At 35.7% G+C, this 17,650-nt stretch overlaps 3 protein-coding genes and 1 long non-coding RNA gene across 5 annotated transcripts; 1 reads left to right on the top strand and 3 right to left on the bottom strand.

The window, feature by feature from the left end:
• Positions 1-3,764: 3,764 nt before the first annotated feature.
• LOC107767821 (uncharacterized) lies at positions 3,765-4,902 on the top strand. Its single transcript, XR_001643996.2, has 2 exons — positions 3,765-4,114; positions 4,621-4,902. It is a non-coding gene; the product is annotated as an uncharacterized LOC107767821 (long non-coding RNA).
• Positions 4,903-6,424: 1,522 nt separating this feature from the next.
• On the bottom strand, positions 6,425-10,381 carry LOC107767815 (26S proteasome regulatory subunit S10B homolog B-like). The gene is made up of 10 exons (XM_016586910.2): positions 10,047-10,381; positions 9,828-9,947; positions 8,759-8,895; positions 8,436-8,597; positions 8,220-8,306; positions 8,026-8,112; positions 7,788-7,925; positions 7,423-7,614; positions 7,245-7,343; positions 6,425-7,131 (listed from the first exon to the last, which is right to left on the bottom strand). Exons 1-10 carry the CDS (start codon positions 10,144-10,146, stop codon positions 7,057-7,059), a joined length of 1,197 nt encoding a protein of 398 aa, XP_016442396.1. The 5' UTR covers positions 10,147-10,381; the 3' UTR covers positions 6,425-7,056.
• Positions 10,382-10,818: 437 nt separating this feature from the next.
• Positions 10,819-12,261, bottom strand: LOC107767816 (peroxidase 9-like). Its single transcript, XM_016586911.2, has 4 exons — positions 11,905-12,261; positions 11,610-11,801; positions 11,366-11,531; positions 10,819-11,281 (listed from the first exon to the last, which is right to left on the bottom strand). Exons 1-4 carry the CDS (start codon positions 12,193-12,195, stop codon positions 10,869-10,871), a joined length of 1,062 nt encoding a protein of 353 aa, XP_016442397.2. The 5' UTR covers positions 12,196-12,261; the 3' UTR covers positions 10,819-10,868.
• Positions 12,262-13,399: 1,138 nt separating this feature from the next.
• Positions 13,400-16,512, bottom strand: LOC107767817 (jacalin-related lectin 3). 2 transcript variants are annotated; one of them, XM_016586912.2, is made up of 8 exons: positions 16,374-16,512; positions 16,061-16,273; positions 15,451-15,948; positions 15,137-15,367; positions 14,568-15,053; positions 14,260-14,295; positions 13,927-14,148; positions 13,400-13,851 (listed from the first exon to the last, which is right to left on the bottom strand). In XM_016586912.2, the coding sequence occupies exons 1-8, from the start codon at positions 16,374-16,376 to the stop codon at positions 13,555-13,557; spliced, it is 1,986 nt and encodes a 661-aa protein (XP_016442398.1). In that variant the 5' UTR covers positions 16,377-16,512; the 3' UTR covers positions 13,400-13,554. The 2 variants fall into 2 exon arrangements, with proteins under 2 accessions (XP_016442398.1, XP_016442399.1); XM_016586913.2 differs by lacking the exon at positions 14,260-14,295.
• Between the last annotated feature and the right edge of the window lie 1,138 nt (positions 16,513-17,650).

Here is a 17,650-nt window from a genome sequence, read left to right as displayed (position 1 = left end):
GAGCTCACGGTTCATGCCAAAATAAATCAACAACAATAATTTTTTTCACAATAAAGAGCTCACTGCTCATGCCAAAATAAATCAACAACAATAATATTTTTTCACAATAAAGAGCTCATGACTCAATCATAATGAGTACAAAAATCTCATAAAATATTCAGCAAAAATAATATTTCACAAATTTAACACCTTTTCTAAATATCAAAATTTTTAATGTAAAATACTTCATTTAAAAAAAAAAATAATATCTAAATTTAAGAAATTCATCCTTCAAATAATGCACAGAACAAAAGAAGCAGAGTTTCAACTAAACAGGTAACACACTTAGCAGGAACAGGTCAGACAAATTTAAGATACGAAAATATATTAAGGATGATGAATATAATAGAATAAAATAATTTAATTAATATGCAACAGTGCTCTACACAATTTAAAGATATAATCTTCCACATTTAGCCCGTATACACAATCATCGCCTCGTGTACACGACTTTTAATACATCAACATTTTCATATCAATACCAATCCTAAGGAGAATTTCCCCCACACAAGGTTAGACAAGTCACTTACCTCAAACCACGCTCAATCAATCAAGTAGTATGCCTTTTCCTCGATTTTCCGACTTCGATCGGCTCGAATCTAATCATAATTAATTTGATTCAATCAATACAAATTATAGGAATAAATTCCATAAGAAAATACAAATTTTCTAACAAAATCCGAATTTTAACCCAAAAATTGCCCGCAGGGCCCACATCTCGGAATCCGATAAAACTCACAAAATCCGATAACTCATTCAATTACGAGTCCAACTATACTAGTTTCACTCAAATTCGACTCCGAATCGATATCAAAATCTCAAAAATTTATTTTATGAGATTTTTACAATTTTCTCCAAATTTCCATCTCAAAACACTAATTAAATTATGAAAATAATGATATATTCATGTATATTGATCAAATCCGAGTTAGAATCACTTACCCCAATATTTTTCCTTGAAAATCTTTCAAAAATCGCCTCACTCCAAATTGTTAAAAATGGAAAATGGGACGAAACCCCCGTTTTATAACTTAAAATCTTTGTCCAGGGCGCTGCCCTCGATTTCCTACCCTCGATTTCATGACCTCGATTTCCTGACTTCGATTTCCTGATCTCGATTTCCTGACCTCGATTTTCACACCTCGATTTTGACCTCGATTTTTTACCTTAATTTTTTTTACCTCAATTTTTGACAGATGAAGGAAACCAGATCAGCCAAAAACCAGCAAACTCAACTTCAGCAGTCTTCCAATTTCAATTCTTGATCCGTTAACCATCCGAAACTCATCCGAGGCCCTCGGGACCTCAACCAAATACACCAACAAGTCCTAAAATATCATACGAACTTAGTTAAAACCTCAAATCCCATAAAACAATGCTAAAACCACGAATCATACCCCAATTCAAGCTTAAGAAACTTAAGAATTTCCAACTTCTACATTCGATGCCGAAACCTATCAAATCAATTCCGATTGAACTCAAATTTTGCACACAAGTCATAAATGACATAACGAATCTATAAAAATTTTTAGAACTGAATTCCGATCCTGATATCAAAAAGTCAACTCCCCGGTCAAACTTTCCAAAAAATTAACTTTCACCATTTCAAGCCAAATTTCACTACGGACTTCAAAGAAAATTTTCGGACACACTCCTAAGTCCAAAATCACCATACAGAGCTATTGGAATTATCAAAACTCCATTCTGAGGTTGTTTACACATAAGTCGACATCTGATTACTATTTGAACTTAAGCTTTAAACCTTGGAACTAAGTGTTCCAATTCATTCCAAAACCTCACCGGACCCGAACCAATTACCCTGCCAAGTCACACAATAACTGTAAAGTACAAATTGAGCAGTAAATAGGGTAACAAGGTTGTAATACTCAAAACGATCGGACGAGTCATTACAACTGTGTTAAAGGAAATTCTCCTCTTACTAAACTTCCTTTTCTCTCATTTCAACCACCTATTGGGTTCATCCAGCAGTTGAGAACATCCTCCATCTTGAATATTTTTGGAATCAACTCCGGGGCCCCACTAGGTTTGAATGGCAACTAAGTATATTTCTTTGAATCTGAGTCCTTTAGGACTAGAGGTGCCCTCAGGATCTGATCCATCCGAGCATAAAACTCCTTAGCATTTTGATACATCTGATCATTCATTTCCCTCATGAATCTCTTGAGCTCGATTTTAAAAGGATCATCTGTGTGTTTTCCATTCCCCGATCCGTTGCCTGCACCATCCGCTTGATTGTCATTAGATCTGAACTCCCCCTTGAAATGATGTTACCAGTTTTTTGTGCTATCTGATTTGCAGGTGCGCTGGGAGGGGCTCGAACTCCTCCGTTGAAATTATTAGAGACAATCGATAGTGCTTGCTGGATCTCCGTCATTATTCGTTCATGTCTTGAGAGATGATTCATGATTTTCCTTTGCAGATCTCTCAAAACTTTCACCGTCTTGACAACGGGTTCGTCATCCATATCATCTAGGGCAGGACTCCTCGCACGCCGAGTATTTCGTTCTTCTCGGACCAGAGTTGTCTCATTTTCATGGATACGAGTTTCACTGGTCGAATCATCCCGTTGATCTCCATCACTGAAATTATCCTCATGCTCATTGTTTGTCCCAACATTGAGTGACTTGTTCACATCATTAGGTGCCATATCTGTTTTTTGCTCACTAAAGAAAAACTTCAAAGTACGTTAGTAAAAGATGAATGGATCAAAGTAATACCACAATTATTTATACCCCACGGCGAGCACCAAATTATTTACCCGTAAAATAGTACAGTTAAATTTATAACATGGTTTATAGGCATGTGAATTAAATTGATTCGAGAATATAAAGTAATGAAAAACAAAATTGAATAAAATAAGAATAATTAAAGAAAAGACAAGCTTGTGACTTAAATTGAACTTCTCCGGAAACAAGAACAATATCAAGAGTTAAATTCTAGTAGAACAATTTTTTAGCAGAATAAGAGAGTAATATTAGTCTTTTTTTTATGCAAGTCTTTTGTCCCCTTCAATGACTACAAATTTCGCAATTTATAGCTAAATTAGGGGATATAAGATCCCCAAATCAAGTTCCTCTTTAAGGTGAATAAAACCCCCTCTTGATAATTGCATAACGGTTGAGTGTAAATGCTAGAATTCTCGGTAATAGATGCTCCTTTAATGCTGCCCTCTTTAACGGGTACCTTGCTTTTAAATTCTCCCCTCCGGTTTTGATGTGTTCGAAACTCATACAATATCGGTCATATACTTGTACCCTGTGTCAGCTATTCGTTGACTCATATCCTACCTATCTTTACTGTCACGTGACAATTCAACGAACGACCACCTGGCATTCGTTCATTTTACCTCATACAACAATTAAGCCTTTCTGTGCTATAACATCATTATTATGGAGTGACTGTCACAGATATACAATATAATTCACACACATTGGGTTTGGAAGGTTTTTTACAAGATCGTATTATCCTGAACTACTTTAGATATACATCAAATCAATAAATATATATATTTTTTTCTGTAACCAATGAATATGACGAGTGTGATTTACATTCACTTTTATCACTTAACCATAACTAATTAATATAATTTTACCTTAATCTATCGCTTGACCTTAATAAATTTATGGGCTTTGGCACAAACACTAAATACATCTAACAAGAAGAAATTATACAACTAGTTTGATACCTTCAGGTTTCATCTTTGAAGTTAATTAAGGTTTCATCAGTTTAACGGGAAAAAAGAAAAAGAATATGAGCCAAGAAATTTTACTTTAAATCTGGTCACACGTGATTTATCTAATTTTTAAATCTTCTCATATTATTGCTACTCAATGACCAATCATACCGTGCCAACTTAAATGGCATATTCATCATGATATTCTGTAATATCGAAGAAGAGTCCAATTAATCTCCATCGAGTTAGGTATTTGGCTGTGCATTTGGATCGGATATTCGAAATTTGAACCGATCCGTTCAATTTTGGATTTCGGATATTTGGATCGGATTTCGGATTATGTTTATTAAAATTTCGGATATTCGGATCGGATTCAGATTGGTATAATTTTAACCCGATCCGATCCAAAATTCAAAATTATTATGTCTTTGAAGACTTCATTACTATTGATGTTCTGTTCTATTCTGTTTATAAGAAAAGATCTGTAGTGTTTATAATGTTCTGTTCTGTTTATAAGCAAAGTCGAAGACTTCATTACTATTGATTGTCATTACTATGTTCAATTTATGTGCTGTTCTGCTTTTATATTAATTGTCTTTGAAAAATTGTGTGTATTCTGTTTATAAGCAAAACTTCATTACTATTTGTAGAACTAGATGGTTTTATTACAGATACTTAGGAACATTGATTGATCTGAAAAAACTTTGTGTCATTGCTCCACAGATATCCAAGTGTGAAATTAATCATTTAGTTGATGTCTTAACTTTTTTGCTATTTCAGCTTTCAGATTATGAATGCTTTCACTGAATTACTAATCCTCTGGAGTTTATAATATCTTATGAATATTTTCACTGGAGTACTAATCCTCTCGTTTTTGACAAGTGCAGTGTTGCTGAACTTGAAAGCGGGCCAGGATTGAGTGGGATGGCCATAGAAGTTGGAACTTGAAACTCTTTTGTGTAATCTGTTAATGAATTCCTGTTGAGGATTTCAGTTTATTAGACATCTATTTGGGATTTAAGTTAATTTTATTTTGCTATGAATATTGTGTTTTGTTTATGTAATGGATTCTACCACAAGAATTGGGATTTGCACCTTTCCTTTTCTTCTGTGGATTAGGGCTGATATTTTTACTGTGTTGCCTCTCATCAGATTTAAGTTTGGTCGGAGATGAACTATGTTTCCTGCACAATTTACTGCTACTACCGTTTTTGGCCTTTTTCTTTGTACCTTTTTTGCTAGATTAGCAATTGATGTCCTCGTATTAACTTTTCTACACCAAATCTGATTTGGTCAAAGACAAGCCATCCACGTTAGAGTTGGGGGATTTACAAGAAAAATCTTTTTGCTATTACTACCAATACCACGAATGGAAAACGCAAAAAAGGATAAAAGAGAAGGAGTATGGTGTGTGCCATTGTGGTCTTCAGTTTGAGTATGAGTTTTGCAACTTAAAAGGCATAAAACATAGAAGAAGCAGATAAAGCAAATGCATTAGACGATTAGATTAGCAATAGCCTTAATAATACGTACAATTCAATCCCAAAAATCCGAAATATTTATCCGATCCGATATTAATTCGGATCGGATTCGGATTCCATTTTGTAGAATCCGAAATCCGAAATTTCAATCTGAAATGTGCTAAATCCGATCCGATCCATGCACAACCCTAGTTAGGTAATCGTGATTGTGAAATCCTTCAACCAGTGACCTCATGGTCCTTTACTTAATTTCCTTCTAACTAAAAATCGTAAGGTCGTAATCTCTCATACTCCCTTTGGTCCACAATAAGTGATTTTTAGCTTTTTTTTGTGGTCCAAAATAAGTGTTTTTTCAAGATTTCAAGAATGAATTTTTTTTTCTACAGTACCCTTGGAGTAAATAGTGTTGGAGTATGTGTTAGGAGTGTTTATGTGAAGAGATAATAAATGTTAATACGGTCAATTTTATTGCTAATTAATGTTAAAATGTGAATTTTTTAATATGTGTGAAAACAACCAAAAATTCACTTTTATTGTGGACGGGAGAGAGTACTTTGTTGTATTGAATAGATGGGGTGTGATTGAGGCAATGACTCTTCATCAACGTACATGCGTAGTTTGGTGGGTATCAAAGTAAAGAGACTTGGTTAAAGTCGCATTATCTTTAGAAATATTTGTTTTGTCATAGGGTTTGCTTTCGAGACGATTGATTGGACCGAAATATTCTAAATTAAAATTGAAACAAAACGTAGCTTGCCCATCCCAGTTGGATTAGATAATTAACACAAGTTAGTGGTTAGGTCAACCAAAATGATGATCTTGCTGCTCGAATACTGAGTTGTCGGGCTGCCTTTTTGTGTTCAGGCAATGCTCCCTTCTGCAAATAGTTAATAAACTCGTTATGCCAGTCCCAAGTTAGTCTAGTTGCTTGTATCAGCTCAAATGAATGAACAAGTTGGGGTTGCCTTATAGCAACACTTTGCTTAATGAAGTTAGAGACAAACTTCATACGCTTTATAACCATGACAACGGTATTACAAGATTGCGGGGATGCTGATACACCAAATACTCCTGCTGCTCCCAAGTATTAGTTGTCTGTCAAACGAATTTGTTTTAAAATATTTGACCTTTTTTCTTCAAAAAGAAAAAAACAAGAAAGACATTTTTTTTGTTGTTGGGATGTTACTTAAAGGATATGCTCAAGGAGAAATTAGGCAAATACTACTATGATTAAGACTATAAAATTACTTTCTTATGGGGTGTGCAAAAACCTTGGAATAATACAGGGCAGAGGTAGTAAGCATTTGGGAGTACTAAACCTACAACTGTCCCTTGACAGATATTTCAATTTTCATTACCCAGCAACTAAAATTTTTTTTGTGCCAATAAGTATTTAGCATTGATGTGTAACCTCCTGCCCAACTTTAATACGCCTTGAAGTACTTTCACTATCTTCATCCCTCCAACTTGATTTGGATGCACATTCAAGATTCCTGGCTTGTTCGCCTCCATCTCACGCCATATGCATGCAGGGAACAATCACCCACATCAAAAGCAAACAAAAAAGCATATTACACAGTAGAGATTGAAGAACTTCCATAAAATTCTGTTAACTTCATTACCATTGACAGTTCAGCAGAAGGGAAGGGGGAAAAAAAAGTGAAACTGATGCAGCACAGACTAGACAGGAGAACTTTGGCGCCTGAGTCATTCCGTGCTAGATGGCATTGAATAGCACATTCCGCACACACAGAAACATCAGACGAAAATATCGAGCAAGTATTGCAAAGGGAAGGTGCACATCCAAATATTAATGCCTTTTGAGACTAATAGACATCCATCCTAGTCTTTTCCAAAATCAGCACTGTAATGTGCACTTGATTCAAGTTTCTTTGCTTCATTCAGTTTACGAACAGCCTAAGAAGTTTAAGGAAATAATAATTATCACATACAAGCTGACAAAGCTTCAGAGAGAAGTGAACAGCAAGAAATTGTTGATAATAAACCTGTAGTTGTATAACATAATTTACCTTCATAAAATCTTCATGTATAACATAATCTCTTTCTGCACGAATAGCTGACATGCCAGCCTCAGTACATACATTACGGAGGTCAGCTCCATTGAAGCCCTAAAATGAAAAAAAGCAGCTAAATTTATGGAAGTGATGTTCATAAACAAACTGATAACAGAGAAGTTCCAGGACTCACCTCTGCGAGCTTAACGACAGCTTCATAATCAATCTCACCATGTTTTGCAATTCCAGCAGCATGAATTTTGAGAATATCCATCCTCGACTGCTCATTTGGCAATGGTATTTCTATCTTCCTGTCTAGACGACCCGGACGAAGAAGTGCAGGATCAAGAACATCAGGCCGGTTTGTTGCCATAATCATTTTTACCTGCAACAGAGGATTGCTATAGTCAAAGATACATCTATTTAGCAAGAACCCACATAAACTGACACGTAAACCATGGCTAGAAAAGAGCAATACTATAATTGTGGGCAGATATTCCCAAATTTTCTTATCCAAGAGTCTTTGGCAATGTTACACAAAATCAAGCAAATAGATACCTTGCCAAGCTGATCAAACCCATCAAGCTGATTGAGTAACTCCATCAGTGTTCTTTGAATTTCCCGGTCAGCACTTGTTCCCTCACTAAAACGTCGTCCACCGATTGCATCAATCTCATCCATAAAGATTATGCAGGGCTAAAAAGGAAACAAATGATAAGCAGAGAATAACGCAAAAGTACAATAAAACTTTTGCATCTAAAGTACAATAAAAATTCTGCAAGATAAAGTTCCTTACCTGATGATCGCGTGCATAATTGAACATCTCCCTTATCAATCTTGCACTTTCACCAATATACTTATCAATAATGGCACTAGATACGATCTACAAAGCGATAAGCATGGAATGTAATGAATCATGTCCTTTTCTCTTATCTAAAGCAAGACATTAATAAAACCAAAAGCAACATGAACAGATTATTATGCACCAACCTTCAAAAAGTTGGCATCAATATTACTAGCAATGGCTCTAGCTAACAAAGTCTTGCCAGTACCAGGGGGGCCGTAGAGCAGAACACCCTGAAACATTTTATGATGTTTACAAATCAATTCTATACTTCAGATGTTAACATATCATTCATTTTCTGATAGACATTTTTAAAATGCACATGCATAAGGATAAAAGAGAGAGGGAAGGGTCAGTATGACCTTGGGAGGTTTGATTCCAACTCTGAGGAACAGCTCAGGATTCATAAGAGGTAGCTCAATGGATTCCCTAAGTTCACGAATTTGATCTGACAAACCACCTACAGCAGAGTAACTAATATTTCCCGGATCTTCATGGAGCATGTTATAAACAACTGGATCAACCTTTACAAGAAGAGCATGAAATATTAAGCATTGATGAAGAAGTATCTCGGTAGAGTTTCATCAAACCAATTACTCCCCTCCAAGGAGATCTCAACCATTAAACATTCCAGCCTTTCCATTAACGTTTTCATTGAAGAGACCAGAGGAAAGAGGAAACATACCTCACGCGGGAGGGCACGCATGATTGTGAGAGTTGTCATGTCAAGAACCACTCTTGTTCCAGAGGTCAGTGTTTCCTTGTCAAGTTTATTACGGTACCCAACAACATACCTGGGGCCACTGCTTGCTTTTACAATCACTAAAATAAAACACATGGTAAGTCGTTATTAGCTGTGTAACTATGGTCACTGCTTTCTTCTACAATGAAGGAATACAACAAAAGCAAACAGATGTTTCTGAATCTAAAGTTATGTCATAAAGGCAATTGCATCCCCATCTACAGCAAAGAAGTGCCCATATAGAACACTATATAACACATTCTTCTTCTAATGAATTTCCATAGGCACAAAGTGTTCCAAGAATCGGTTGCTTTTACAACTTCCATGAAGATAATATACTTAAGTAAGACAACTTGATATAACTATACTCTCCCGGGAAAAAGAAAACGAAAGGGAAAGGTAAACAACAAAAAGAACACTGTCAAAGCAGCTATAATCAGCTATATGCTCATACCAGCTCAATCATATGAATTTTCAAACCACTTGTGAGATCTCGATACCATCTAATATTAGAGAACCCCAAATATGCCTTAAAAGACGAGACTTTTTGTGTATTGGACAGAGCAAAACAGAGACAACGTATTCATACAGCTAACCCAAACTAGTTTAAGATTGAGGCAAAGTTGATTGATTGATTGATAGGATGGTCAATTACTATTTAACGCAGCAGGAAATGAAAGCAACCATCTAATGCATTGAAACTTGAACTAAAATACACTTGAACTAAAAATTGAAACCTTATTTAATCTACAGAAAAGCTTGCCTACTCTTATCGTGATGCTTTAACTATTCAGCAACACCTGAATATGCAAAATTCAACTTTCACCAATAAGGAAAGGCAACACGTGAATGCATCAAAACTATTTATAAATCAATCAATCAACTACATCTTAATCTTAAAATAGTTGAGATCAGCTATATGAATTTATCATAATTCATCAAAAAGATTTATTAAAAGTCTGAAAGTTAATAGTAACAATAAGAAGAAGCTTGTAGAAAGATAGTAAGTTACTTCGTTCTTGGTCGAGAGAGCGAAGAACTTCGCCGATAATCTGTCCAACGCTCTGAAGCGACTTCAAATCATCCTCTGTTTTGTTGTATTCTTTCTTTGATGCTCTTAAATTCTCCCTGACTACATTAATTTCATAAATTCGAGAAGAAGCAAAAAATTAATTTTTGCACATAGGATTGAATTAGGGTATAGAAATTGGGCATTGGAGGAAAGACGGACCGGTTCGGATTCTGGATTCGAGTTCTTTGTGCTGGAGAAGCTTTCTCCGGTATTCTGCCACCGCGTTGCGGCGTCGCACCACGTCTTCTCCTTCGCTCATTGCCGGAATCTGAGAGTCGGTGAAAAGCTGAATAATTTACTGAACAATTTACTTCTGAAATCTTTAGCTCAAGGAGTGCTGAACAAGAAACAAGAAACTCTTGCAACCATATAAAGAAACGACGTCCTCAGAAGCGTCCTGAATTTGATTTTGCTTTTTCTTTTTCAATTAGTTAAAATGACAAATTATAATTTCCAACCTTGTCGCCTGTGTAAGTGTGTATGCTCTCAGATATAAGTTTGCCAACATAAATTTAATCAATTTATAGTGAATGCTTATATTATTAATTTCTACTTATGGAAATAAATTCAAATTATGAACTCATAGCTTTGAAATTGTCCTTTTATAAGCAAATTCCATTAGTGTCATGCCTTGGTTCTGAATTAATCGTTTCATGTTTGATGTCCATCAATGACATTCAATGATGATCATTCCTCCTCCTCTTTAAGTAAATGTAGTTTGAAAAATGTGAAAGATGGAGGATCGAGTCTATGATTTTTTATTATTGACAATCGTTGGCAGTGAAAAAATTCGCAGTAACACCTTTCTGATTAACATTGCTTGGAATAGGCTATAGTTTTAAAATTTTGAACATTACTTTACTTTAGTTTGTAGAAACTTTAATAATTCACAGGAATTGTTCTAATCAATTGTTGTTGTTTTGAGCAGAAATTAAAGCAAACATGATCAATCCATATAGTAGTTGTTAGATAAACAGATATTTAGTTAAGTCTGCGACAATTCTTCCTAATGTCACCCTTCAATCCAGTAAGTGGAGTGATGTTCCCCATTTTGACCATTGACTTTGCAAAATGATGGAAGAAAAGTGCCTCATTTTCAGCATAGCTCTTCACTAATTCCTTGGTCTTTTTTACTTTCCCAGTCAGTAGCACTTGATCTGAGTTCAAAAGTCCTTTGCCCCACAGCAACAGCTTGAAATATGTATTGTCAAATCTGACTGGTGATGTGAAATCTAGAGGGGAAATGTTATTGTCTCTCCCTCTTCTGGGACAAGCTGTTTTTAAACGAGTGTAGTAAGTTTTCTCAAGTGTTGCATCTGGCAAGTTGTCACCATTTTGATTGTATAGCCTTTGCCTAAATGATACACATCTTGCCATCCCTATGGTGTGCGCTCCTATTACATGATGAAAAATCAAAACTTTTAGCATTATCGATCTCATACAAAGGTAAAAATCATTGCAGGATTAGATTTTTGCACCAGAAAGAGCAACAAGATCTTCTTCACTAAGGCCTTGTCGCGCGAAAAGTGTTATGAGGTTTTGGATGGTGGAATTTGGTGCAGGAATGTTTGTGTTTGCTTTCTTGAGGTTTGCTATCTTTGAGTCTCTTCTTCCTAGTGGCACTTCCCAATGTGGTCCTCCACTCTGTTTAGCAAAATTCACTTAGCTTGTACTTTATTAATAATATTCCCATTTTAATAAAAGGAAAAGGTGACTGCTTACTAGAACAGTGGAGTCGCGAGCAGCAAGGGCTAGAATGTCTGCACAGGAGACAGTGTGAGGGCAAACTTGCTCAAGTCTAGCTTTGATCTGATCAATCACTTCAAATCCCCTGATGGAATTCTTGTTTGGTCCTGCATCTTTTTCACTTTTGAATGCACTAGTCTTGTCTAGTAATATTGATGCATCACAGCCCTATAACATAACAAAAGAAGAATTTCTGGGTGAAACAGAAATTAACTTTTGACAATGCATATGTGATAAACTTGTGTGATATTAAAAGTATATATGTATGTACCTGGACAAAGCAGTCATGAAAGTGAAGTCTAAGCAAAGAAGCAGCCATTCTTGGATCTTTAGCAATAGCCTCTTCCAAAACAGACATGACTATCTCGTTCGCTTGTGGGCACGACAACTGGTAAAATTCTGGAAAAAGACCACCACCCCAGCTGGAAAGAGCTTGGGACATGGCAGAGGAGAGAAAAGACATCATTATAGCAAGTGTAAAAACAAGTTTGAGAGAAGCCATTGGGTGATTGACTCTTAAGAAACACAAGTTTTTGTGCAAATTTATATAGAGAGTTTCCATGAACAAATCAACTACTCCTCTGCTACCAAATCCTCTATATATGTTTGACTGGAGCCTATTTTTGCAAGTGTTTCTGGTTTCAATTTCTACCTGCTCCAATGAACCAATTGATGGTTATTGTGTCAGCCATGTTATAGGGTTTGAACAGTTTCTGTACCTATTTTTACATCACGTTTTCAGAAAAAGAGAGAGTCCAACCATTATAACAGAGTACATGACACATATTAACAAAATTACGAACAGATATATATAGAGGATTCTTATAATTGATTTTAACTAGTTTTGTTCTGAGGTTGGCTTATTAATTCAATGATTGATATAAAAGGATTGGGTTCGTACACCAGCGTTACAAACAAAATTACCTTAGATTTATTACTTGTTACTCAATCCGTTTCAATTTTTAAAAAGCTTTGTTGAAAGTTATTTTCTTGAAAAAGGTGCTTAAATATTTTCACTCAATTAAACGATTTTCACTCAATTATTTTTGACTATAAACAAACAACTTCTAAGAGCCTTGATCTTTTTTATGTTTATTAAGTTCACAGTAGCTTTCTTTTTCCTAACAAGTACTAGTATTTTGGAATTCGTAGATCAAAGTCAAATCATCTTCTTTTTCTCAGGAATTTAGACAATTATTAATTTCTTTGATATACAGTGTATATACTTAGAAACTATATAAAAATAAAATAACTTTTTATATGTAAAAGTATTTAGAAAAACGGTTAGACGACCATGACAAAAAATTGCGGTAATAGACCAGTAGGATGAATAATATGTTTCAATACAACTAATTACTTATTTCATTTTCTATTATCACGTATACGCGTAAAACTTTAATAGGATTGCACTTAATTGAACTATAGTCTAAACGTTCATTCTTAACAAAATTCAATTTAATGTTCTAACTTTATCATCAAACTAAAGTCTAAAACCAACATAACATGAAAAGAAAGCTAAAAGTAAAGCTCTAGAAATATGGTGTCACGTCGTAAATTTATAGATGTGGAACAGTCATATTCTGTTTATTACTGTCGCTTTTTGAATGAAAATGGGTAAACTTTTAATTGAAATAAAACTGTGTCCCAAATGGTCCAAGGTGAATTTGCAACCACTAAACTACAACTTCCTCCTCATGTTCAAAGTTCAAATCATGTAAAAGTTCTTTCTTCAAAATCCAAATATATAGGATAGAGCAAGCTGATGAAGGCACCAGAAATATAAATAATGCGAATATTATTACAATAGAACTTCATTTATGCTCACCCAAACACAAAAGCCAAAACAATAAGATGTTTTCCACACAAAACTTATTGATTCTGTTCTATTTTGGACTTTTCTTTATTCAAAACAGAAAATATATCAATGGAACATCTTCATAAGAGAATGCTTGGAGGTTTTCTGATTGCCTAACCAGTGTTGCATATGCACTCCAATTGCATCCAAATACATTCCACTCCTCCCATGAAATCCTACCACTTTACCTTCTGTTGTTGCTGAAGTGAAATATGTTCCTAGTTCCTCCCCAAAGGGACCAAACTTCCTTCTAGTGGTGTGAAAAGTCAGTGATTTTATCACTTTCAACCCCATATCTTTGCTTATAGGACCATAGAATCCAGTGATGCAAGTTAGTACTTCATGAGGATACTCTAACTTTACCTGCAAAATATTAGCCTATTCTTATTCCAACTGGTGAGTTAAGTCATTCAGACTGAGAAGTAAGTGATTGTGTACCCTATTTGTGCATTTCCCAGCATTTGCACCATGTTTTACTGACCAAACAGATTGTCCATTTCGATCGTACTCAATTTCGATACAGCAAATGCCTTCTGATGATTGTGTTAGGATTATCTGTTTGATCCCAGTGAAAACTCCATCATCCCATGGCTTCCCACCATCTCCACCCCATGGACCAGGTCCATATGGTGCTGGATCTTTCACTATCCTTTGCACTCCCTGATATTCAACCAAAAACATTAAAAACAGTCACTTTAGTATTAGTTTTTTCATTTTCCCTTTTCTATGTGCAAAGAGGGGCAGCATTGTCCAGGCATGTGTGTTACTCACTCCGATCCATTTTATCTGTCCCTTTTCCTTTTTAGTCTGTTCCAAAAAAATTGAAACATTTCTAAAGTTAGAAACTCTTTAATTTAACATCTCAATTCTACACTTAAATAACGTACTCTTATAGGAATGACACGATATGTTGAAGACCACAAGATCCTAAGGGTACTGTTGGTATGTTATGTACATTTAGCTTATGTGTCAAAAATCTTTCTTTTTCAAAATCCATATCCAACCACCATCATATTAAATAAAACAGATGGAGTAGTAGTTAATTGTGTTAGCAAATATCAGGGGACATAATTTAATACCTCCTCAGTGAGTCCTTTCTTTCCCAGTTTAAAAGACCACTGTGGTCTATCATCAACCTCAGTGACAAATGCTGCTTTTGGTTTGACGGATTTGGGGGGAGCCGGTGCAGGTAAAGATGGGACAGTTGCTGCATCTGGTTTGATGGATTTGGGGGGAGCTGGGGCAGGTAAAGATGGGACAGACGCTGCACCTGGTTTGATGGAGTTGGGGGCCGGGGAAGGGGGTAAACATGGAACAACTTTTCCTTCCAACACATGAACACCAAGTGCATCAAGAAACAATCCTTTTCTCCCATGAAATCCAACAATAATCCCTTCTTTCAATTTGGTTGAAAATTGTTGCCCTTGTTCTTCTCCATAAGGTCCATGTTTGCCTTTTGTGGTATGAAAAGTTAGTGATTGAATAATGTTAGGACCCATAATCATGGCTGGTCCATAGTAGCCTGTGATGTGTGTCAAAATCTCTGATGGATAATCAAATATTATCTGCAAAACCGACGGATAGGTATGAATTAGAAATAAGGAAAAGCCTGAATTTAATTCTATAATAACAGGACTCACAACATTACCCTCTCAGTTTTAAATCCACCAGTACCACCATTTTTGTTTCCCCAAACTGGTTCTCCATTTTTGTCATAGCAAGCTCTTATCGAAACGATTCCCACATTGCGTGACAAGTAAATCTGCCTAACACCATCATAGATTCCATCATCAAAAACACTCCCCCCACTTCCACCCCAAGGACAATATGTGACAACACCCTTGACACTTTTCGACGGGACTTTCTCAATAGTTGCCACCTGAAACATATATATTGCATTTTAGAATATGCAGAATCCGGAAAATGGTTGGACGGACAGAAAATTAGCAGCTTTTATCATACCTTTTTATTTGGTCCAGTTGAACCGGAATCATGATCAGAACCAGAAGTTTGTCTTGAAAGTGTGGTTGGAGGTAAAATGTTACTGTTCTCGTCTTTGTGTCTAACTGCAACAATTAGATCAAAATTTTTACCGAGACTTCCTTGTATCATTGAGTATTCATAATTCTCAAACCCTTGGACAACACTTTGTTGGGAATGAACGATAGAATGGTGTTGCTGAGATTGAACTAGAGAATTAGTCGGCAAAGATTTATGAATAGGCTCTACGTATACTCCAATAGCATCAAGATACCAGCCAGATTTTCCATGGAAGCCAACAACTTTTCCTCTAGAAATTGGAAGAGTGAAATATGTTCCTTGCTGGACACCATATGGTCCATATGTTCTTTTATTGCTTTGGAATGTAAGTGATCGCACAAAAACTGACCCCCTTTCGTGTAAGCTACCATAATATCCATGCAGACAAGTTAGAAACTCATCTGGATAATTAAGTCTTACCTGCAAGAATAGCACAAGAAGAACATCCAATAGTCTTTAATAAAACAACTTAATATGAAGCTCACACCAATTCAGTAAATAGAAAGTTTCACAAAACTGCGCTAACATCAACCTTGTCAGTTTTAGCACCTCCACTGCCACCATGCTTCTCTGACCACACTGAGGTTCCATTTTTGTCATATTCAACCTTAAGAGAATCAACTCCTGTTCCATGAGCTATTTCCAGTTGCCTTATGGTGGAATAAACTCCATCATCCCAGTGCAATCCATTGTCACCTCCCCATGGCCCAACTGAAATGATCTGTTTTCCATGATTCTCTAAACTCTGCAAAAGATGATTCACTCTCAAGTTCAATCAAATCACTAAAATACTAATTGTTCAAAAATGTCTATCAATCTAAGAATTAAGACAAATACTTGCTTACCATATTGAAGGATAACAATTGAGGAGGCCAGAAGGGAAAGGACAGAAGGGACTCAAATAGTTTAGTATTGAACACAAAAGGAATATATAAGCCCAAGAAAGGAAGAGTTTAGTGGACAGGGTGGATAATAGTAGAGAATATACCTAGAAGAAGAAAATTCTAGGTTCTACTTTGGAGGAAAGAAATGAAAGGAAAAGAACTTGATTCCCCAATACATGATTATCTTCCATAATATGCTTTGGCACTTTTGACAAAGGCCCATGCACGTACAAGTGTCTGATTGTGATATCACCATTAGATCAACTTGAGTAAAAGATGAATTCCAACTGGGATCACCTCAGTGACAGAGATTCTAACATGATAATTTACTAAATTTGTCTGACTGAAGTTCTCATATAGTGCTAAAAAGCAATTGCCCTGCGAGAACTTTCTATGGGAATGGAAATCATCAGCAAGATAAAGGGGGAATCATCGATAAAGGTAGAAGCTTTCCATATCCAAAGAATAAAGTCTCAATATGAATTTGACCCTTCTGGTAATGAAAACAGCATCTGTACTTTGTAAATAATAAATGTACAGATGCTGAGGAAGTGCTTGCCTCTTGTGATGGCATTTAGTTGCACACTAGTCCAATCTGCTTTTTCCAAATAGAAAGATCTTTAATATAAGAAGTAAGCAAGACGCAGATTCTTCTACTCAGAGTGGGGATTGGATGCAGGTGATATTCCATTCTCTACATAAATATTAAGGCATCTAGCAGCATTGCGATTCCCACGTGATGTTTTTAAGAATAAACTACAGAAAATAAACTGCACCGAACCGATATTGAAGAGATACTGAGATGATTAGGATGTTTCAAAAAAGTCTATTTTTGGTTGTACACCGGAGATTAATCGAAGAGTTGGTATAGTATAAATTTCATGAAAAGACCAAATCGAGCCAAACTACTGACAGTCCTACTTCTCAGTGCATGAACTCACCACTCCTCCAGAAAAGGAATATATTGGCAAAAAGACAGCAAGGTAGGCATCAAAATACACTAGGCATAAGCAAATATAGACAGAGCAGCAGCAGACATGAATTTGCAAGAAGAATGTTGATGTTAAGGCTAATTAATATTCAAATATATACATTTTTACTGGTGGAAGAGAAAAAGGGGAAAAAGTAAAACTCATTCCAACTGGCTAAAGTAATGCTGGCTTATCTTTTAACAAGGAAATCAGCTATCAAATCTTTCTTTGCTGCTTATGGAGGAATTTGAACAACTGTACATTTAG

This window comes from Nicotiana tabacum, chromosome 9, assembly GCF_000715075.1.
Source record: "Nicotiana tabacum cultivar K326 chromosome 9, ASM71507v2, whole genome shotgun sequence".
Taxonomy (NCBI): domain Eukaryota; kingdom Viridiplantae; phylum Streptophyta; class Magnoliopsida; order Solanales; family Solanaceae; genus Nicotiana; species Nicotiana tabacum.
This window is presented reverse-complemented; position numbering and strand designations above follow the sequence as displayed.